This window comes from Pollachius pollachius, assembly GCF_949987615.1.
Source record: "Pollachius pollachius genome assembly, chromosome: 14".
In the NCBI taxonomy this organism is placed as follows: Eukaryota; Metazoa; Chordata; class Actinopteri; order Gadiformes; family Gadidae; genus Pollachius; species Pollachius pollachius.
The window spans coordinates 3,967,782-3,990,594 of record NC_136947.1 but is presented as its reverse complement, the minus strand read 5'-3'; the positions used below and the strand labels follow the sequence as shown (position 1 = coordinate 3,990,594).

The following is a 22,813-nucleotide window of genomic DNA, read 5'->3' as shown; positions in this document are numbered from 1 at the left end:
GACACCTGTTTGAGGCATCAGTGACAAAAACACTGTTCTACACAAATAAACCCAATACCGTTTAAAAGGATTATACATTGAAATTATTGGACTTTTAATTTGTTTTAGGGGACTCGTTTGTTTTGTTCTGTGATGTGTATCCCGGGGTTAATTATTCTGTAGTTTGACAATAATTTTGTAGAAATTGTATTTCATGTATAGAGTAATTGTTTACACCATAAACTATACAAATGTGACAATGCTATGTTTGAAATAACTTAATTTTGTCCAGTAAATGATGCTGCGTGATATGTTACTCTCCATTGAGAACAGGCAGTGACACAGACAGCTTCTACGCGGGGTCCTAGAAAGGTCCTTTGAATGCATGAGGCGCGCGATATGGGGAGCGTATCTTACTGCAAAGAGACTTGGAAGTAGGAGTGAATTAAAGACACTGCTGTTGCATTTTGGATTTAATTTTCCACTGACATGTTTTCCGCGGAGCAAAACTGTTGGTTTGTACGCAAGGCAAGTATTGTAACTCACCCCGATTTCTTTATAAGCCCCCTTACTTGCCAGCTGGATCTGTCAACTTCTGCTAGCCAGGCAGCTAAACATAAGCCCAGCCCGGCACAATGTGAATAATCGTTCTAACTTTTTCTTGATCCTTTCTTTAAAAGTATGATCTATGCTAGAAATAAACGTCGGATCAGCCACTCCCTCGCAGAGTGTGTTTTGTGTCATTACAACCAATGATAAGGCTGTGTGTGTAGGTGGTTTGCTGGAGAGCTGCTGCCAGCATCGCTTGGGCTGTCCTGTTGCTGCCTCCGGTCACAGCCCTGTTCGTAGTTCTCAGCAGAGTCAGCCTCTTCCACCCCATCGAGTGGATCACAGGTCAGCGCTCACTCCACCCCGAGCTCCAGACGACATGACCTAACCCGCTACCAATGGCCAACGTCATCTCTGAGTGTGTTTTTCTAAGGCTTTTTGTTTTGTGTTGTCTACAGAATGCCTGTCTATTTTGACGAGCGCCAGTACCATGTTATCCTTCGTTCTGTTATGCGGAGTGGTGGTCGTGGTCGGCTTCTTCAACCTTGAGTACTACACGGGTAAGTGAATGGCGTGGTTGTATGGTATGGTAGAAACGTGTAGACGTGGTGCTTTCGTTTTCCACTGGCGTTAACATCTTGCAAAAGTATTCATTCTGAAATGTTGTAACGCTTTGTTGCGTGCTAAACTTTCTGTTTCTGCCTTTTTCTTCTAAAGTTACCCCGTCCATTGCTTGCTCAAAAATTGCTCTGCTGGCTCAGCTTCTCCACCCCCGGCAGTGTCTTCACGCCCTGGTCCACTGCATCATGGGGCTGATAGTGGTCTGGTGTTGTGCCTTCACCATTGGTCCCAGATACCAGAATCTTGCTTCCGTGTGCACTCTGGTTGATGGGTAAGTAGACCGGTGTTGTTTTTATGCAAGGTGCTATGCTGTAATGGTTAACAAACTTTTGGCCGGTTTCCTGGTATTTATCTTGTTGTCGTTTTTCTATGCAGTGATCCTCAGCTCTGCCTGAATGAATACCACCTTGTCTTGATCCTGTTCGGGGCCTTTGTTGGCTATAGTCACAGTCTGTTTGGTGTCATGCACAACATGAACTATGTGCCTTTTCATGCAGTTCAGGTATGTGTTAATAGTTTATAGCGGTGTGAATTACATACTGGCAGGGTAATCACAAGGGCTCAGGATTCGGTTTGTCGTTAATCTTTGTCCTTTGCTTCGTTTCCCACCCTAGCAATACAAATATCTTCGTTTCAAGGGAAATCTCCCGTTGGTGGTGAAATGCAGTGCCATTCAATCCCTCTATTTCACCAGGAACTTCCTTGGGGTTTACTTCTTTTTGGGTAAGTCCCGCCCTATCTGGTGCAAACTTAACTTTAATTGGACAACTCACCCTAACAGCCCTTTCACTGTTATGGGTTGATATTTTGAAGATGCCATGCCGTTAATTTGCATTGGTGCCACTTGGACCTGTTGAGGGTAACAGGGTTGTTATTTTAAAGACATGTTCTACTTTCTGATCCCTCAACCGCAAACTATTTTCATTCTATCTACAGGATATATCCCTAGATCGTGGCTCTGTAACACACTGAGTCTTCAGTCGAACAGGTTCGTACTGCTGGTCATGCCATACCTCTTAATAACACACACATGCATTGTACACGGTATCAGATAAGTCCTTCACATCTTCTCCTTTGGTTCCCCTGAAAGGGACCCGTACCTAATTGGACATCCTGTACATGTGCTCTTTAATGGTCCATCCCTCTCTCCCCAGCTCTCTGAACCCTGTGGACAGTATAGCAGGGCTGCTGGACCTCTCCATGCTGTACCATCTGTGGATCAGTGGCACCTTCCTCCTCCTCACCTGGTACCTCACGGTACTGCTCTTCAGGGTGTTTGTCACTGAGGTACGTTCATCTGACCAATTCGGTCCTAAGGGTCCAAAAGCCTGCCACCAGCCAATGGCGGTTGGACTTGAATCTGATGCAACAAGTCAGGGTTACATATTTAAATGATTGTCACATTTTTCCACAAGCATCATTTGATGGAAGTTGTAGCCACGAACGCTAACACGCAATGAATGCAGACACTTCATAGCATGTATGTTAAAAGTGTGCCATGGATATCATCCGGTACATTTGTTGTTAGGGAGAAACTGGAGCCGCACTTAAGTGGAAGGGGTTACCACAATCAGACACGCAGGATGCTATGCATGACCTATTCTTAATTATGCCATGGATATCCTGCTGTTGGGTAGAAACCAAAGCCACTCTTGTTAGAAGTACTCCGAAAACATTGAGTCTCTTTGTGCGATTGTCATTGTAACTAGCATGCATACATTCAGCCTACAAAAATGACTTTTTTTTTGTTTTGTTTGCATGTGCCTTTGTCATTATTTCAGTTGTTTGAGCCACTAGAGGGCAGTGTTTATCTTAAAATGAGGATAATTATAATCCCATAATAAGATTATGCTAGCCTGACAACGACATACCAATTTGCAAATGCGTAGTGGTCTGGAACCTCTGTTCATTTTTGGATTTCCATGGGTTATCATCAATGGACACAGGCCAAAATGCCTCTTGACGTAATTGGATAGTCCGTCATTCAATCAGAGCAACGAAACATATGACATATCGGCATCAGCCAATCCTGGTGTTTTAATGTAAATGCCTGAACTGTGCTGCCATAGGGTGCCCCTCTGTACAGTTATGGTATTAAACCCGCCCCATTTTGGATAAACGGTTCTGATTGGCCTGACCGGTTCAATGTCGGCTGGAAGTTTATCAGAAACGGAGGGGGGCAAGACTCCGATACCAGAGAAAATAAAACATGAGCTAACAGAATCGTCTGGTTCCTAGACTATTATTTTAGGACTCAGGATCTGACATCTGCCCTCGGTTTAAAAACGCAACCTCTAGGTGTACAACTTTCCTGTGCAATCGGCGTTTACTGAGCAAGCCGAGCGGTGTCTTCCCAAAGTCCTCCCTGGCCAGCAGCCCATGTTACTGAAGGTAAACGATGCATGGAGTAAAGACAACATGCCTTTCAACATCTATTTTACTGGGATCATTTGGATAGACCACCTTAACCATGGGGTTTGATTTTTCCTCTTTCGCATATTAGTTTCTAGCTCTGCAGGACTTGGCTCTGCTCTCTCAGCATTCCCCCTCACGACGGGCCCAGGTCTTCAGCCTCAGCCAGCCAGGTCTGTCATCCACCCCCCCCCCCTTCTCAACACAGCTTCAACACAAATTCCGGTGATGATGGCTCCTTTCCGTCAGGTGACCTGTCTGTCTGTCTGTCTTTCCGTCTGTCTGTCTATCAGGTGGTCACCCTCACAACTGGAACGCCCTGAGCAGCGAGTGTCTGTCCCTCCTGGCCGACCTCACCCAGAGGCTGGTGGCACACCACGAGACCGTGGCCATCAACGGACGGGCCAAGCTGCATTCGGCCGGCAGCGACAAGAAGTCCGTCTCCAGTGATAGCTCGGGTACAACATGCTCTGTGCCGTTTTGTGCTTTGCGACTATGTGCAGCGTTTCTACGGACCCCGGCGGCGTTGTGAACGATGAGTCTCTAAATCGCCACGCACTGCTCATGCCAATCGGAGATTGTGCTGTCCAAGGGGTTCGGCGTAAAATCAAAATCGGTGGAAGAAAAACCGTGGGCCGTCATTTCCTGAGGTATGAATTATTCCGTCAACTCCCCAATGTGTTTCTTCAACCAGGCCTCTCGGTCACCCAGGACGTCAGCACCCCCAGGTCGGCCTTCCTGCTCTCCACCGGGGCCGCTGCTCCCATGAGCCCCAACACGGGCCCCTTCACCTCCGACCGCGACAGCCCCTTCTCCTCCCGGGCCATCCGCCGCCTGGCCCCCCACCTGCTGCCCACCTCCCCCTGGAGCGAGACGGTGCAGAGCCCCCACCTGTTGAGGCGGGGCCCCCAACTCTGGTCGGCCTCCACAGGTAAGCCCTGGTGGTGGTGGTGGGTGGTGGTGCTGGTGCTGGGGGTTGCTAAGTGACTAGAGCAGACTACAATAATAATATGTTTATTTTGTATAGCGCCTTTCTCATACCCAAGGTTGCTTTACAGTGTCAAGAGCACACAGAACAAGACAGCACAACAACACAAATAACGATAGAATACAAATAGGGGGGTCTATGCAGTGGTGGGGGAAGAGCCGAAGTGTTCTTGGAACAGAAAGGTCTTGAGATGAGCTTTAAAGAGAGGGAAGGAGGGACAGTGACGCCGTTAGGAAACGCAATGCATTGAATTGGCCAAAGCGAAGCTGGACATGTGAAGACGGGTCCAGAATGAAGGGAAGGTATTAAAGATGCATTGTGGAAGGGAATGCCTCGAGACAAGCACCTACGAGGAGAGAAGGCCAGAGAGTTTGGTTTCAATGGAGTCTCCTTTTATATTTGTTGTTAGTTTTATTATGAATTTGTTTTGATAGCCAGGCTGTTTTGGCTTTCTGTTTTTTGTGCCACACTCCATGCAGGCGGTGAAGGCAATTTGACTTCAATCCATTACAATTTGGCACCCATTAAGTTGACGTGCCAAAACGAAAAACTAAAGCAACCGCAGTCTTGTTAAATTTGAAATGCCATCTGCTGTTTTTTTTGTTTGGGGGGGGGGGTGATTTGCTGTGGACCACCAACATTGCTGCCATATGCTAAATGACATCACCTTTATGTCTTTTTTTTGTCTTTCCTCCCCCTGCAGATACCAGGACCAGTGGCAGTCTGTCTCCATCCCCAACCTCAGCGCCAAGCCCGCACCCGGCTGAGCCCAAACCCAGCCCCGTGACACAGTTCCTCCACAACCGAAAGGAACAGGTGCTAACCCTCCCTCATAGGTTCCCCTGTGATACGTATAGATAAACAAATAGAAATTCAAGCGTCTTTCTCTTTTCTTTTCCAATTTGTTTTTTAGGATATGAATAGAGAAAAGAGTGAAAGTATTTTCTTTCCTGATTTCTATTCATATATTTTTTTTAGAATATGAATAGAATATATAGAATATGCTTTTTTTTTTAATATGAATCAGGAAAGAAAAGAGTTTCACTCTTTTCTTTCCTGATGCAATTTTAAAAAAAAAATGGCAAGCTAATTTCAAAAGAAAGGGACATTTCGTGATCATTGTCTTTCTACTCTCCCGTTCAGGTGAAACACTTCCTGGGGAGGCGCGTGCTGGTCATGTATTTGTTCAACAAGGTAAGGTTGTGGGGCACGCTGGCGGAGCCAGGGAGCGATTGTGTGTTCCCTGCCCGCTAATCTCTCCCGCTTACTGACAGCCTGATTTATTTATGGCTCACCTATGACTCCTGCTCAGATTTGTATTGGATTTTGCTAGATCACCCAACTGCCTTCCTATCAATTATTCGGGCTTTGATGGCACCAGCTGGTTTTCCATCCTTCTACATGTTACCATTAGTCCTACTGATTACTTAAAGGGCCCCAATCAAGGAGTCATGTAGCACAACGTGTCCTTCCAGTAATATGAGGAGCTCCATCTTTCCATGGGATTGGCAGGGAAAGCTTTCGAATAGGTTGGTTTTCAGGCTGAAACCTTATTGATCCCAGCCAAACATATACATTTCTGTGTTTTTAAGTATGTTCCTATCCGCTAAAACTAGGTCATAGGGTCTATAATTGCTTTGGGATGCATGGTCGTCATTCTTGCTGTAGTGTAGATTTGGTTCTATTTCAACCATTTCCGTCCTTCTAACCACATAGTGTGCTGGTGAATAAAGTAACAAAACAAGCACTGTGTGGTATCTGCAGCCTGTTGATTCTTCCACTGGTTTGTTCAAATGCTGCTGCAAGATTTGGCATCGTTGGTCTTCTTACTGCTTGTGTTTGGAGTCCTGGTAAATAAACTGAAACTAGATATTATGATTATGGCTATTTAGCAACAAAGATCGAAAATTATGACTGTGTAGCCTCTTGCAACCAACTGTTTTAATGTCCAATTCAATGAAGTACCGTTTGCCTACAGCTCCCAGAGGCCTCTAGTCAGGCCCTCTTTGCAGACAGCCAGTCACACATCTGGGCCCTGGAAGGTGAGATGGTTCTGGGTTATGATGACAGACATGGTTTATTTTCAAATGTTGCTGTACATTCGTACTGCTGTTTGTATTAAAACGTATATACGTCTCCTTTGGCCCCTCAACTAGGGCTGTCCCACCTTGTGGCAGCCTCCTTCACTGAAGACAAGTTTGGCGTGGTCCAGACTACGTTACCCAGCATTCTCGGTAGCATGCTAGTCCTACAAGAGGTAAACTGCTATGGCTTATTCACAATGCAAACACGACTCTCTAAAGAGTCCAAAGTATGGGTTAACCCTAACCCTACGATTCAAGGACAACATTGGATTATTATGATGCCCCTGAATTGTATGAGAAGATAACAATTAATGTATATAAAGATAGTCCCTCCAGAAATCGCATAATTCAACGTATAATCAGCCAAAGTCTGCATATTTCATGCGGGGGCCGCATTTTTTCAAATATGCCGCACTTTCACCGCATAAATTTACGTCAATTTACGCGCAAAATATGCGGGGCTTGAATGATTTCATAATCCCCGCATTTTCGTTGCAAAAAAGTCACATATCTTAGCAGAAAGTTGAAAAATGTTGCGTTTACGTCACACGAGCAGCCATTTCCCCGTTGCCATGGGAACGTTATGAAGTGACGTAATTACGCAAAGTGAACGTCATCGAAAAGCTGCATTTTTCGCAAGTTCCCGCATTTTTTCGTAAGTTCCCGCAATTTTTGCAAGTTCACCACATTTTTCTGGAGGGACTGTAAAGACCTGGAATATTACATTTAAACTAATCTTGCCGCCTCAGTCAAACAAGACTTTTTCATATCAATACTTTCAATAATTATTTTGCGTTTTGTATTTGACGTGTACCGTCTCTCCCTCCCCGACGCCTCCAGGCGGTGGACCGCCACTTCAAGCTGCCCCACGCCTCCAGCAAGCCTCTCCGTTCGGCCTGCAGCATGGGCGACTGCACCTCCAAGACGCTGCGCTTCGCCCTCAGGGCCACCCTCAAGACCGCCATCTACAGGATAACCACCACCTTCGGGCATCACTTGAAGTAAGGCTGCTGGTCAAGCAACCTAGGGCTGGGCGAGTAATCCAATTTTGATGGCGATTTCGATTTCGGCGTCAAACGATCACAGAACTAATATATAATTGATTTTTTTTTTTTTTTATTAAATGTTTTATAAGTGCAGAACAGCTGGATACATATCTGTACATTATTTTAGACTTGAACATTTGCTTTTTGGCCGTTCTGTTTTTTTTTGTTTTTTTGTAAGGCGAAATTTCGAAGTTCTCAGTTACAATTTGTTCTTTGGGAGAGACATGCGGAATAAATACATCATGTTTTTAAAATCAAAAATAATCGTTTGAATAATCGCGATTTCAATATTGACCAAAATAATTGTGATTATGATTTTTTTTCCATAATCGAGCGGCCCTAAAGCAACCCCTTGTTATTTAAAAAATCCAAGTAATTTTTTTTCACGTTTTCTATTTCCTGTTCTTCCAGTGCCATCAAGATGTCCGCCGAACACCGGAAAAGATTGCAACAGTTCCTGGAGTACAAGGAGTGAGACCCGGACGCGCACGGTGGCTTTTGGATTAGGCTCCAAATGAAACTGACTTGGCTCTGTGTGTGTGCAGACACCCGTGTGGCTTGAGATTTGTGACCCTACAACAGTGCCTCTTTTTGATATTTGTGACTGCGCCTCGTCATTTCAATCCTATCCGCTGTGGGTCGCCTCGTGTCTAACATGCAATGGGGGAGAATGGCATTGTGGACAGCATCTCAGCATCTCCTAGTGGACAGCAACGGTACTGCAATGGCACACTTTGAAGATCATCCTGAAAGGGCTTTATTTATAAAACACCTGTGAACCAGCCTTGGTGTTTTTCTTTGTTTTTCTGGCTTGGATTGGAGTTGCCACACTATCAACAATGAGAAGGTGTTCTGTCTGCCTTTGACTCTGGAGGATTCGTCCTCAGTTGAATCATGTACAATTCCTTCTCCACACACGTATTCATCCTTTTAATTCGTTTGGAACAAATGCAGGTTTGTTGTCGGCAAATAAAATAGAATCCTCTTGTTTTAGTTGTTCAAGCACTGTCAGACGCCACTCGTCCTGTGTAATCTTTGGGGTCTACGTTACAGGGCTCATCTTTTCGCTCTCCAAATCAAAAGTTAGCCCCTACAGTTTGATAGTTACTTGGTGTTGAGTTTTTATGCCCACAAAGACACTAGGTAAATTAATTTCTCCAGATATGTTGCCTAATCTCTGCATGGCAATCTGTTAACTTCAATGATCATATACTGTATATTTGTACAAAGACTACAGCAGTTCAAGATGACGTGTTTGATTAAACATTTTGAGCTCAATGACCCAGTTTGTTATCTATTCCTGCCTCCAATGTTAGACTGATCGATCATTTTTAATACAGGCATTAAATAGCCATTGCAGATCCATGGAACTTCAATCCATTTGCACATTAAGTTTCCCACAGTAAATGAGAAATAAAAACATTTAGAACCAGACCCACTTCAACATTTTCTATTAGTATGACACGATTTACAATAGCCTCCATAGATTGTTCTGGTCAGCAAATCTCGACAATGTAATGTTTGACACGTGTAAAAAGCACCATCAATTCATTGGTTATTTTGATTTCATTAGTCTTTTGAAAGTAAATTCTCAAACAGTTGCAATGAAAAACACTTACATTTCACACAATGAGGAAGCATAAAAAATAATGCAGACAAGGACCACTGTCTTTTTGTTTATTGCACAAATCGTACATTATTTTTTTTTCAAAACCCAACTGGCAGAATGCAAGATTAGGCAGTGATGGGAAGAAACTTGTTCATGGGCCTAAATATGTATACAAGAACAAAACAAATACAGCCAGCAGGATCATCTGAATATGACTTTGTTTTATATACCAACAGCTTAAGATCTAAAAAAGATACATTGGTTCCTAAACAACAAAGGGAACCAAAATTATTTGGAAAGTCAAACTGTGCGCTCCAACTGCACAATACAGACGAACGCGTGCTGTAAAAGGAAAAATAAAAATGTCTCATGTTCCTCTTTCGATTTTCAAAATTACTTTGCTCTCATATAGAATATAAATCTCTGCATTAATACCAATCAAATTTTTTTGACATCTTGTTTTTTTTTAAATTATTCTGGAAGTCAAACTTTTTTTGTATTCTTTTTTACAGTTTTATCATATATGTATATATGTACATAGAAATTCAACTATACTAGACTTAGTATAGCAAATGACTAAAGCTGGACTTCATCGCTCACACAAAAAATGACTTGCAAGCATATTGATCCCCCCCGTTATCCTTCTTTCCTTTCTCTCTAAACCGGCTTCATCACAACGCCTACACCATTGGTGGGTCATCCGCCAATCCCTGACCTCGGTCAACTCGTTAAGGAAAATCAACGTTATTATCAAACTGCCTCAGTTGAACCGGAGAGATTTGTTACTTAAGTGCAAACAATATATTTTTTCCCCTGCCCCATGGCTCATAGGCAGCGACCTAACTACAAGCCATGTCTGCCCGCCCTACTGAAGGATCGCATCCAGGGCCAAGTGCGGGGATGATGAAGGAGCGGGAAGAAGTAGGAAGAGAGTGCTGCTGGAACCAGACATCAATTCATCAAGGACAAATACACTAAGTGCTAACCCCTCCACTCACAAAGACAGAAAAAAAAACCAGACAGTACAGATCCGTGCTTCGAGCTGAACAATGCACGACTAATCCTTTACGGAATGAACTCCTGAAGCTAAGGGGTAGTATGAGCACAGGCGTTACGATCGCTGCCATGTTGCTCCTCCTCCGAGCACCCCGCCACCCCCCCACGTCCGAGCGCCCAAGTGCACTGTTTGTTTTGTCTGCGTTTCAATCTTCGACATCCCTGATTTCAAAATACACTCGGTGGTGAGGGGGGGGGGCTACACAACGTGAAAGAGAGAGAGAGCCACAGTACAGCGTGGCAACAGTGCCGTTAATTGTTTGTGTGTTAGGGGTCGGAGGGACATTCTGCGCCTATGCAAAAAAACAGAATTGTAAAGTAATGGAGCTAGGAACAAGAGTACAACGGTTTTTCGTTTCCTTCGGATGCTTTCCTGTAAAGACGAGAAATTAGAAGATGCGCCACATTATTGGTACGAGTTCCAAACGACGAGTCCAAGGCCTTCCTTTCTGCCCAAGCCTAATACTGTACATAACCATCCTCATCAAGAGGTAGCTGGGGGTTACCAGGACTTAAAGACGGGGAGTGCTGGTGATGTCGCAGCCTACCGTAAAAGGTGCCTAAATGGAGGTGTTGGTCTGTTCATACATGCACAGTATATCGTTGTTGGTATTTGGCAGGAGTATAACAAATATGTATGGACATACAACAGGACCTCCCAAGTGATTTCGTTATAGGGGGTCGAATAGGATCTTTGACAAAAAACCAAAACAGACAGGATTTGTTAATTGCATATGCCATCTAGAAGTCGCCTGTTTTGTACACCTCTAGCAGGAAAACTAACTCTTTGTGTGTGTGTGTGCATAAAGCGTTTGGTAAGTTGTCGTGTGTGCCAGTGTGTCGCTAGTGCTTGCCCGTAAGCATTGATTTTCTAAGGGCAACAAAGTATGAGCGTGTGTGTGTGTGTGTGTGTGTGCTTTCGTTACTACGCGCTTGTGGCTCAAGAAGACATGCACTGGACATGATCTGGGCCCCCGTCTTCTTCGTCGGACGAGTCTGGAGAGCTCCAGGATTCGTCCGTATCCCCATCGGCCCCCTCACGACGAGCCTGAGAGAGAGACAGAGAGACAGACAGAGAGAGAGAGAATCAGGAGCGTCCGTGATGGACAAGACTTTCAACTTTAAAACAGAAGGTTTTTGTAGTTGTTAAAAGCCAAATGGATATTGTTGATATAGGGATCCAAATACTGTGAAATAAGCCTTCCTCAGTTGTTTTGCCATATTGCGGAACAGTACATACATAACGAGAAAAAAGAAAAGAGGAACATTTAAACACTTCCAACACTAAAAAGGGGTATCATAGTATTTGTATGTGTACCTTTGAAGAACGGCCCACAAATTATACACAGCGACTCTTGAGTAAAAAGGATCGGATGATCTCCTAAAAATTTGGGTGCTCTCCCAAATTTTGCGGTACTTGTACCTGTACATTAACAAATAAAAATCTTTCATTCATTCAAATTTACAGAAGGAGCCTCTCATCTTTCTTAGTGACACCAAGGCATCACGCTCCACTGGAATAAAATGACCCACCACTGGTTTCCCACTCCACATGGTGGGGGGGGGGTAGGTTCTAGGGACCATAAGACGAGGGCTCACCCTCTGGGGCCGGCGGTGCCTCATGTGCCGCATCAGGAACCACAGCAGCTGGGTGTCGTACTGGTCGCCGTGCCGCACGCTGTCCTGGTCGCGCTCCCGCTTGTTCTTCTTCATCACCTGGAGTGGGTGAGAGGGTGAGTGAGTGGGTGAGTGGGTGAGTGAGTGAGTGAGTGATGGAATGAGTGATGGAGTGAGTGATGGAATGAGTGAGTGAGTGATGGAATGAGTGAGTGAGTGAGTGAGTGAGTGAGTGAGTGAGTGAGTGAGTGAGTGAGTGAGTGAGTGCTCTGATCATTACTGTTGACGTGGATGAGAACTGTTCACGCTAAGACATACGACACTGCCCGTAACCTACGAGCGGGTTATCAAAAGTATCAAAAATGCTATGAGATTGTTATACATTATCCAAATCTGGTACGATAATTACAATAATAATAATAATAATAATAATAATAATAATAATAATAACCACCATAGTTGCTAATCACGCTCACGGCACAGTGAGAAAGGGAGCGAGTGGATACCTCTTTGAGGCCCTTGAGGCCGGTGGGTTGCTCGGCGGTTGGGGTCCACAGCTTGACATCGTGGTCCAACCCGCTGGTGGCCATGCCGGGCAGGTGGGGGTGGGGCTCCAAACAGTTCACCTGCAGAGTCAAGGAATCCTTTTAAAGGCCGTGTCGCAGGGTACATTTTCCCAACGAATTTGTGCAATTTGCTTGTTGGTTAATAAAGATTTAAACTGTTATCCGTTGTATTTAATGTCGTTAGGTATCACAAAACGGAATGCAATACGAAAAAAGTAGGTACTATTTTGGTGGTTTGCTGTTGATTCTCATTTCCCCCAGAATGCATTGCATGACGTCACGTTGGCACCATGGACAGGGTGATGTAATGTCACGAATGGTGTTTTCAAATGCAGTATGTATTACAAAGGCACTAGTTTGATAATAATAATAATAATAATAATAATAATAATAATAATAATAATAATAATAATAATAATAATAATAACAGTAATAAGACAGTATCTTAAATACATAAAGCAAATAGCAGAAGCAGATCAGAAATGAAAAATCTGCAGCATTTCACACGCTTTGGTTACAGCTTTCGGTATCACATCAGGGGGAACAGATCATCCCGCTACACCAGTCCCAAACAACGTTTACAATCTTTCAACACAAACTAAAGTATTGCGGTAAACTGTGAACTTGAGCCCACACAACAGCGAATTCATGAGAAACAACACTTTGCATTTGAAATACAGAATTGTGATCTCTAGTTTCTGTATTGATACTGTCTCTCATCCCCCCTAGGATCCTCTAGCCTCCCATCCCCCTAGGATCCACTAGCCTCCCATCCCCCCTAGGATCCACTAGCCTCCCATCCCCCCTAGGATCCACTAGCCTCCCATCCCCCCTAGGATCCACTAGCCTCCCATCCCCCCTAGGATCCACTAGCCTCCCATCCCCCCTAGGATCCACTAGCCTCCCATCCCCCCTAGGATCCACTAGCCTCCCATCCCCCCTAGGATCCACTAGCCTCCCATCCCCCCTAGGATCCACTAGCCTCCCATCCCCCCTAGGATCCACTAGCCTCCCATCCCCCCTAGGATCCACTAGCCTCCCATCCCCCCTAGGATCCACTAGCCTCCCATCCCCCCTAGGATCCACTAGCCTCCCATCCCCCCTAGGATCCACTAGCCTCCCATCCCCCCTAGGATCCACTAGCCTCCCATCCCCCCTAGGATCCACTAGCCTCCCATCCCCCCTAGGATCCACTAGCCTCCCATCCCCCCTAGGATCCACTAGCCTCCCATCCCCCCTAGGATCCACTAGCCTCCCATCCCCCCTAGGATCCACTAGCCTCCCATCCCCCCTAGGATCCTAACCTCCCACCCCCTCTAGCCTCCCCCCCTCTCACCACTCCTCCGAGGTCCCCCTCTATGAACTGGACGATGCGGGCTGAGTACTTGTCCCACAGGTAGATGTGGCCGCAGTCACTCCCGCTGACCACGAACTCACTGGACGGCCCGTAGAAGTTCACGCCCTTCACTGAGGGAGGAGAGCGGGAGAGAGAGGTTTTGAGTGCGCGTGTGTGAACCAGTAACCATAAACACCACAGAGCTAGCCCAATGCTTTTGGTCACGTGACAAGATGCCGCTGCTGCTGCTGTGTTGCTCATTTCTCAGTGGAGAGCTTAGCAAGCTTTGCCTCACAAAAAGGATTAAAGATTTTGTTGGATTGTGTCGAGACCAAAAGCCTGCTTTCAGTACTCACATAGGGCCCCCCCCCCCCCCCCCCCCCCAGTGGAAAGCGTTACACAGAGTACCACTTCCTTAAAGTATCGTACATCGTGACACCGGTCAACTCTGGGTTCGCCCCGTTTATCCCCTGTCCTCCGCCACACATCACGAGGCACAGACAATGGTCTGGTGGAATTCTAAACAGGTTATATCGAGGGCTTTGGTGTTGAGCCAGCCGAACGGCACCAGTTGAGACGAGAGCTTTGGGACTTAAAACACATCTCTCTTGAAGCAGGGCATCCACGAAGCGTAAATAAATCAAATAAATTAATGAACAAGACGCCGCTGGGATGGGTCCCTTGCCACCAGGTGTGGGGCGGTGATGGCTAGGGCTGGGTATTGCCAGGTACCTCCCAATTCAATTCGATTCTTTAGGTCTTGATTCAATTTGATATCGATTCGATATTGATCCAATTGCTTCGATATCGATTTAATAATATGTGCAGATGACAAAAATACCTAAATATTATTTAGAATTAACCATTTCAAAATGAATTAACCATTTCATTGTACTTTAACTAGCAAAAAGGGAATACACCACTGTATAGTATTGTTCCTCAGCTCAACTTGCAGCATAAAAGTAATAATCATAACATGGACAAATGTAAAAGGGCATGTACATTTAGGCATACTCGCTTCTAGATTACAATGACTGAGTATGCTTCTTTTATTATATTTATTTTTAATGGAAATAATTGATTTAAAAAAAAATCTGAATCGAAATTGAATCGAGAACAAATAAATTGCAGTGCATTGATGAATCGACATTTTTACCCAGCCCTAGTAATGGCTCCTTACCTGTGGCGTTGTTGCGGTGGCCCTTGTACCTCCTCCGGTAGTCGGCTCCGTCGCTGTGGCTGGAGTCAAACAGGTAGATGTCCTCGTCGTTGTAACTGGCCAGCAGTTCTGCAAGGATAATGCTACAACTGACCATCCGCCTTTCACAGTGTCTGCAAGTTTGGTTCATGCACACTAAAAGATTATCTTAGATAATTGAGTTTATCTCTAACCTAGGAGAGTGTTGGATAAAGTTAAAGGGGACATATTATGCCAACGTTGCTCATCTATCCGTCATACATCTAGTTGTCAGAAGCTGCACATTTTCAAAACGGCTTGTAATGGCTAATCACGCTCACACCTGGTGGTAGAACATGTCCCCTTTAAACTGAAGAGCCAACATAAATAGAAGTCAGCCATCAACAGTCAATAAGCATTGGCGCTTGTGTGAGCAGGTGAGCAGGTGCTCACCCCCCCCCCCCCCCCCCCCCCATGGCTGAACTGAGAAGCCAGCTCCAAGTCGTGGACCAAGTGTTTACCTGTGCCATCGTGACTGTACACCAGGCAGGTGATGTTTGTCTTGGACTCGCTGGACACCAGGTGAGAGGGGCAGAACTTCTTCAGCACGCCGTTGTTATCGTTCTCGTTGATCTTCCTCTGGTCGTAGATCCTAGACGGAGATATGAAGCATTACATTAAAGAGCTCAACCCCTAAAAACTCCATAATTTCATTATAAACACAGAGTAAAAAAGGCTTGGTGATTTGTTGCTGGACGGTCACCTGATGTACTGATCTCTGCCGCCCACTGCGAACTCGTGGGTTTTGGCAGGGTTGACAAAGATAGTGTACAGCCCAACTTTCTTATCGCCTTCCTTCACAACCGTGAGTTTGCTGGAACACAAAAGGAAAGCAAGAACCACGCTTGGGTCTCAGTTGGTTCATTGGGTTTCATGGAGAAGATAGGCCGCAATCAGCTTCTGTGTGCTACTGTGTGCATAACATACTATTGGACCTTGACCCTTCATAACAGACATACCAGTGATGGGGAACACAATGGTGAAAAGTACATCTGAGTGGAACGTCAACCATGGACCATTGCATGTCTACAGAGGTCATGGGTTCAGTACCTGGCCAAAAATAGGGCAGGTAAAGAACCGAACATAGAACAGTTGGGAAGGGGATTATGTTCTATTGTGTGTGTGTGTGTGTGTGTGTGTGTGTGTGCGTGTGTGTGTGTTTTTATGTGTCTGTGTGTGTGTTTTCGTACGCGCGGGATGAGCACTCACTTTGCGGGTCGGTCGAGGCGCAGGTCAATACCAAACACCACCGCATCCTCCCCGGCCGAGAGAAACGAACAGGGAGAGTCGGGCTCCAGGGCCAACTGCAACGCGCGCACACCGCCACAAACACATTATCATCATCAGCACTCCAGATTACAATAGAGGAAGTTAAGTCTCACAGGGCTTAGCAGCCATACGTTTAAATGATATTGGATGATTGCATTTCCCCCGTGACCTCAGACGGCTCAGGGTGAACAACCAGAGAGGAAGAGGCGGAAACTTTGATCAACGGTGCCTAAAAATCAGGCTCTGATCCACTCCATGAAATGAAGTGGTAAAAGACGGAAATGGAAGTTGAGGCGTGTACCTTGTGGGCGGCCCCTTTGTGCTGGGCCACACGCTTGGTGCTCTTGCAGCGCTGGGTTGCGGACAGCTCGGCCACGCGGATCTGTCCGTCGCGCGCGCACATCGCTAAGGTGCTGTCGCCGCTGTGAGGCAGGAACTTAGCCTAAAGGAAGGGCCACACATAATTAGGGGGTTAAACGAGGTGGCTCGTCACAATCAGAAGGACATAAAGGTCCACTGGTTTCGATCAGGTTGTGCAGGACTGCAGATTAATTTCACTTTGTTTGCATGCAAGATCATTCACTTAATTACCAGTTGAAACATTTGGTTCAAATTGATTCCATCTTCTCGCAGCTCAAAATGTGTATGCATGTGACAAGTGCTTCCCCAAAAAACATCGGGGACATTAGATTGTTCCCTACTTGGCAGCATGGCCAGCTCTATCCAGCAGTGTGTTATCGACTGGAGGAAGGTAGTTAAAGGTGACATTATACCACCAGGTGCGAGTGTGATTAGACGTTACAAGCTCTTTTGAAAATCTTTTGAAAGTTGGTGTGTCCACGTAGATGTATGCTGGATAGATCAGTCTACCAGCCTACCCAGTGGACTGTAGCAAACATCCCTCATCTATCCCTATCTATAGATTTTCAAAACGGCTTGCAACGGCTAAACACACTCACAACTGGTGGTATAATATGTCACCTTTAAAAGGACACGCAATCGCTCCTCTCCACCCCAATGACCCCGCACCCTTCGAGCCCCCTGCTGACCTGGAAGACGTTGCTCTTGTGGCCGCTGTCGAACTCCAGCACGGCGCGGCGGACGGCCCAGTCCCAGATGATGACGCGCAGGTCGTCGCTGCCCGACGCCAGCCGCGTGCCCGACGGGTTGAAGTGCAGCGTGTTGACGCACCCCGTGTGCCTCTCCAGCCGCCCCTGCAGTTCCAGCCGCTGCACCAGGCCGCGGGCACCGCACACCCGCCGGACAAACTGCTGCGAGTTGCGCCCGATCTCCCGGGAGCGCAGCGAGGGCACCGCCCGCCAGGTGGGGCCCCGCAAGTCGCTCACGTCCGAGCCCAGCCACACCTCCATGGCCTGTGCGTCCTCCTCGTCCTCGTCCTCCTCCTCGTCCTCCTCGTCCTCCTCCTCGTGGTCCTCGTCGTCGTCCTCGTCTTCGTCGGTGGTGGAGGAGCGGTTGGGCACCAGGGCCGGTCGGTTGCGCTTCCTGGCCGTTCGCCTGGAGCCGTCCGGCGCCCTCGCCCGCTCTCTCCTGGCGCCCTCGCGCTTCCGCCCGCCGTCCTCCGTCAGGGAGAACAGGACGCCGCCGTCCATGCTGTCCGTGTCTTCCTCCTCGTGTCCTCCCTCTCCCCCAACCCCTGACTCGGCGTCTGAAGGCGCAGAGGGCTCCGAGACTCGAGACCCTTCTCCCGGCTGATCGGGGGCTATGGGAATAGGGAGTTAGGTTAAATAAACCTATAGATTATAAAAGGAACAAGATAAAAAAGAAAAAAAAAAAAAGGGTTGTCAAAAATAGTTTCATTACACAGCACAGACTAGAAGGCGGGCTGGGTATGAACTCATTGAAAAACAGTGGTAGCTAAGTTCAAACAACAATATTTTCTGAATCATATTTTGTCTTTTAAAAAAGACTGTACTGGAACTATAAGAATATCTGACTACCAGTTTGTTCATCTCCTTTGCTCCCAGAGGCATTTCCTTCATCAAGTGTATCCTGTCCCGTTTCTTCAGAGATATCACTCTCAGCGACACCTGACACAAACGCACATCATTGTGAAATAAAAAGGTGCAGTGCATTAAACATTTTATTGTGCGAAAAGTTATTTGCAACACCGTCGTGATCACTTACCGTTAGTAGCGCTGGATTTCCCCTCAGACTCTGCCATCTCGTCCCGTTTGGCCTCCTGCTATCCAGAGGACAGCCTTAAATGACACATAAAACAACCGCCATGGCTACCGATAAGGACCAATTTGAACTCGACAGGTGCTACAGGAACAACTAATGCACTCGCATGATTGAGCGGACTTTATTGGATGAACGCTGATGAATCATTGTCGGGTAGACAGCGTGAAAGCACTGCAGCAGGTAGCGCCCGCTATTCAACTGGCCCATAACAATCACAGATAACTCAGCCAACGCCACACAGTAGAAACCGAAACAAGAAAATCCCCTCGGTCGACAGCTATGTCTCACAGGCCATGTTGATGCCTTCTTTCACATTATGTTGTACATTATATTATCCGCAAAAAACAGATCCGCTTCGATGAATCAAACTCACATTACATATGCACACGTTTTTCCAATGTATATTAAGATGCATCGACACTTGGGGGGATCACTGTCCGGCCTGGTGCCTAGCGAAGTGGGAACTATTTTTAAAACGAGCACAGAGCTCGGTAACGTTAGTCGAGGCTAGCGGGGGCTAACGTTGGCGTTACCTCGAAGGCCCCACGAAGCGTACACTTGTCAGGCTCGTCCTAAATCGGATCTGCTGCCGTCGGTCCTCGCTGGTGTTTAACTGGCAGTCGAGCTATGTGGGATAAAATGACGACCTCAAAGGAAAAGCCCAGCGCATGGACGTGCACGTGAGTGAGGGCCGAGGAGTAAGGTACCTGCTCTGGCACAAGGTTGACCGCTCTGTTTATGTTTTGACTGCAGTTCCTATTCTGTTTCCGGCGTGCGTTTTTGTTTTCTGTCGCGACCGGATGTCTCCGCAGCTCTTTAAAGTTGGACCAATCAACAATATTTAGTTTATTATGAACATAGAGATAATCATGTTTTGCCTCTGCTTCTGCTATTAGTTCGATTTTATTATTTGAATGTATGTATCTTATTTCCGGTGTGATACACGCTTTATTTAGGCTATTTTACAATCTAATCACAAGCGCACCTACAATAGACTGTTCTACGGTGCATTGATTTTAGGTTTTGAAAGGTCAGTAGGCATCTCATATAAAAGGGTTGAAATAAAATAAAAACTGTGGAAAGCATAACTATAAATTTGTTAAAACTGACCGTTTTAACTAATGGTTTGACTGGTATATCATTGGTTGATTCTTGGAATTAGATATATTTATATATAAATGATTGTATTTTATTCATGTCAATATGGCTGAATACACCAATATCTGTGTCATATGTTTTTGCTTAGTGGAAATGGCAACTCACAACAAGCTCACAAGTGTTCACTACAATATTAGCTATTCGTGCTATCATTTAGGTCAAACCGCAGTGAGCGTACGTGTTATTCAACACTTTATATAGGCCCAGGTTTATGACTATAATCGGTTTCAAGGGAAACATTTGGGCTCTCTCACCATGGGTTACTTAGGAATCCCATTGTTTCCTTCCTCTGTTTTTGTCATAGTATACACTTATTTAATGACATGGTCTCATAGATACCCCACTGTTTCTATGCTTAACCAACCCCTTGATTCTCTCGTAAATCGAATGCATTAGGCCTAGGCTATTCTAATGAAACTCAGAACCTTTGGCTTTTACTGTTCAGTTCAAAAGTGGCTGAAAGTAATAACCCCGTATTCCTTTGTGATGAAACATTAAACACAACACAATAATTCAGGGCAGACATATACACGGGTCCTCTCTTCAACACTTTCGACGTGTTGTTGAATCCGTGCCCTGTCTGTTCCCCACTGTCTGGTCCGAATTAACTCGCATGGAAACGTTAGTGAAAGAGAGGAAGAGGAAGTTGTTGTGAGAGGAGGTTCCCATCCCACACAGAGCTGCAGGCAGCCAACCCAGTGAAGAGCGGCGATCAGCTCGAACAGCAGCTCGTCATCCACCGGTTCACACGCGCTCGGTGATGCCCAACCGCCCGAAACGACTTGCCCGCGCGCCTTACGAGAACCTCCTGTTGAAGACGCATACAACGAAGAAGCTCTAAATGTGACAAACAGATTTAAACTAGAGACGCTTTACTTGTTCTTTTTTCTTTTTAAGTTGGCTAGAATATGGTTGTTTAGCTTGTGTTCGCACAACATGGAGTATTGGAGGCAATGCGCGCTCTGGCTTATCAGTTGCAAAGTGCTCCCGGTGAACCACCGAGTGACGGCGGACACCGCTCAGGTCTTCGACCTGGCCCAGACCCTTCGGGACGGGGTCTTGCTCTGCCAACTTCTGAACAACCTGAAACCGCAAACTATCAACCTGAAGGAAATCAACCTAAGACCGCAAATGTCACAGGTAGGTTATAGGGGTGTTGTTTCCTCTTCCGATGCTTAACGCACACTTTCTCCTGTTTCGTTAAGTCACATGCTATGCAAAATAACAACGCTGTGTTCAGGTCACTTTAGGACTCAATGAGGCTCAGAATAATAAATCAATTGAAAGATGAACAGGATTAGGGGTTCGGGATGAGAAAGAGATTGTACGTGTTTCTGTTAGCCTATGTTTTATTTCTCCTACAATACTGTGGCATAATATACCACAAGCATATATGCGTTTCCCTTGTCGACCTCAAGAAATAAACATTCCCATCTGAAGACTGAGGAATAGAGGCTAGGTCTGGAAAACGAAAGCAGCCTACAACTAAAATCTTGGTTGGGTGGGGTTGGGTTCATTCTTCATCCATTCTTCATGTCATGGCCCATACGTACAGTGGCAATGACCAGAGTATAGGGACTGCTTTACTGAACTCCTTCTGTGAGTCCTGAGGGAATGGTTTAAGGGAAGACCAGAATTCCTTTCTTGGCCACAGGAGAGACTGATATTATCTGAACTTTGATCCACCCATTAGTTGGACAAACTAATGCTATTTGGTCAGCAACTTATAGTTGATGTCTAGCTTTGCCTATATAACTGGTAACTTGAAAGCATTTAGCTCTTATCAGCCTGTGTTTTTACACACATACTAGTATATCAAATGGCGGATAGGTTTAATGACAAATAAACAAAGAATCAAATCAGTGAAGGCTATATTGAAAATGTGCTTTGTGAAACATCATCAACCTTTTTGTTGACTTGTTTGTTCAGGAAGACAACAGACACATTTAATTGAGGAATACTTCAACAAAAACAATCGGATACATAGAAATACAGTACATGCAGTGAAAAAACAACCTCACATTTCTATGTATTTAACATTCCCAATTTTAGGTTTGAAATACATTTATTATATTATATATTAAGGCCATCCGTTACTATTCTCAGAGTGCGTTGCTCCACATGATGTCGGGCCTTAGTACATCTGTCTGCTGAAGAGGGGGGAAACCCATCACTCTGGAGAACAATAAGTGACCGGGGCCTGCAGCTGTAGGCCGTCTCGGTATAGCTGGGAACCTCATGTGTGTCAGTGGGTCTGGAGACTTTTAAAAGGCCCTTTGCATTGTCTCCCTCTGAGGCCTCTGAGATCTTTCAAATGGAAATGCGAGCATAAGGATAATGGGACGGGGAACGGTGTATATTATAGTGCTGCGTGGTGCAGTGTACTGTGGATAAGTCTCTCTCTCTCTCTCTCTCTCTCTCTCTCTCTCTCTCTCTCTCTCTCTCTCTCTCTCTCTCTCTCTCTCTCTCTCTCTCTCTCTCTCTCTAAAATACTCTATATTTATCCCTGGATGTGCCCCTGATCTAAGACTGCAGTGTACAGCAGGGCACAGAGCTCATGTCAAAATATGGTCTTGTGAATAAATGGGGGGAAAGAAAGTAAGAAAATACGAAGTACTCTAATTCATCACAAGATTTTAGTGTTATAACATATGAGGTGTTTTTTTTTCAATTTAACTGGAGTTTATTTCTTTTATCAGCTTCAGATGGATCCAATTATGATAAACGTATGAAAAACAGTATAAATCATGAGAAACACAAACACACAATCAGCAAGCATCCAGACCCATTGAAATGTAGGAGTCAGTCTACAAACCGACCAATAGAGTCGTTACTCCTTTTGTAATAAATCATGGTTAACCCACACATTGACAACCCTATATTAAGTCTGCTTTAAGTCGCTAAAAATCAAGCCCGCTATGCATCATGAATTAAACCATTTTTATTAAACTATTTTTATTGGTGTTTTTCCAGAATATAATCATCAGTTCCTGAAACTGTTTCAATTTTTTCTTTGTAAATGGACTTAAAAAGATTAGAGAAGTACTGCTAGTGTTACAGATTAATATTGGGTAGTCAGAGGAG

General features: G+C 45.4%; 3 protein-coding genes across 8 annotated transcripts in view; 2 read left to right on the top strand and 1 right to left on the bottom strand.

The window, feature by feature from the left end:
- Positions 1-380: 380 nt before the first annotated feature.
- Positions 381-8,865, top strand: ndc1 (NDC1 transmembrane nucleoporin). Its single transcript, XM_079750796.1, has 18 exons — positions 381-507; positions 753-873; positions 987-1,088; positions 1,246-1,420; positions 1,525-1,651; positions 1,764-1,872; positions 2,086-2,137; positions 2,304-2,436; positions 3,448-3,540; positions 3,653-3,734; positions 3,855-4,019; positions 4,256-4,492; positions 5,253-5,365; positions 5,693-5,743; positions 6,528-6,591; positions 6,706-6,806; positions 7,474-7,634; positions 8,091-8,865. Exons 1-18 carry the CDS (start codon positions 469-471, stop codon positions 8,152-8,154), a joined length of 1,989 nt encoding a protein of 662 aa, XP_079606922.1. The 5' UTR covers positions 381-468; the 3' UTR covers positions 8,155-8,865.
- Positions 8,866-9,354: 489 nt separating this feature from the next.
- On the bottom strand, positions 9,355-19,324 carry dcaf8 (DDB1 and CUL4 associated factor 8). 5 transcript variants are annotated; one of them, XR_013812389.1, is made up of 14 exons: positions 19,105-19,318; positions 18,515-18,588; positions 18,328-18,417; positions 17,419-18,089; positions 16,671-16,811; positions 16,310-16,404; positions 15,804-15,914; positions 15,562-15,692; positions 15,044-15,151; positions 13,864-13,994; positions 12,468-12,587; positions 11,878-12,060; positions 11,663-11,767; positions 11,290-11,392 (listed from the first exon to the last, which is right to left on the bottom strand). XR_013812389.1 is itself a non-coding variant. In XM_079750798.1 (13 exons), exons 2-13 carry the CDS (start codon positions 18,549-18,551, stop codon positions 11,285-11,287), a joined length of 1,860 nt encoding a protein of 619 aa, XP_079606924.1. In that variant the 5' UTR covers positions 18,552-18,588; positions 19,279-19,324; the 3' UTR covers positions 9,355-11,284. The 5 variants fall into 5 exon arrangements, 3 of the variants coding, with proteins under 3 accessions (XP_079606924.1, XP_079606923.1, XP_079606925.1); XR_013812390.1 differs by having other exon boundaries at positions 11,944-12,060; XM_079750798.1 differs by lacking the exon at positions 11,663-11,767 and having other exon boundaries at positions 9,355-11,392; positions 11,944-12,060; positions 19,279-19,324.
- Positions 19,325-20,450: 1,126 nt separating this feature from the next.
- The window catches only part of LOC307085881 (guanine nucleotide exchange factor VAV3-like), a 53,202-nt gene continuing 50,839 nt past the window's right edge, over positions 20,451-22,813 (top strand). For both annotated transcript variants that reach the window (XM_079750795.1, XM_079750794.1), the window contains exon 1: positions 20,451-20,869. In XM_079750795.1, coding sequence (XP_079606921.1) covers positions 20,666-20,869 — 204 coding nt within the window. In that variant the 5' untranslated portion in view covers positions 20,451-20,665. The remainder of the gene's footprint in view (positions 20,870-22,813) is intronic.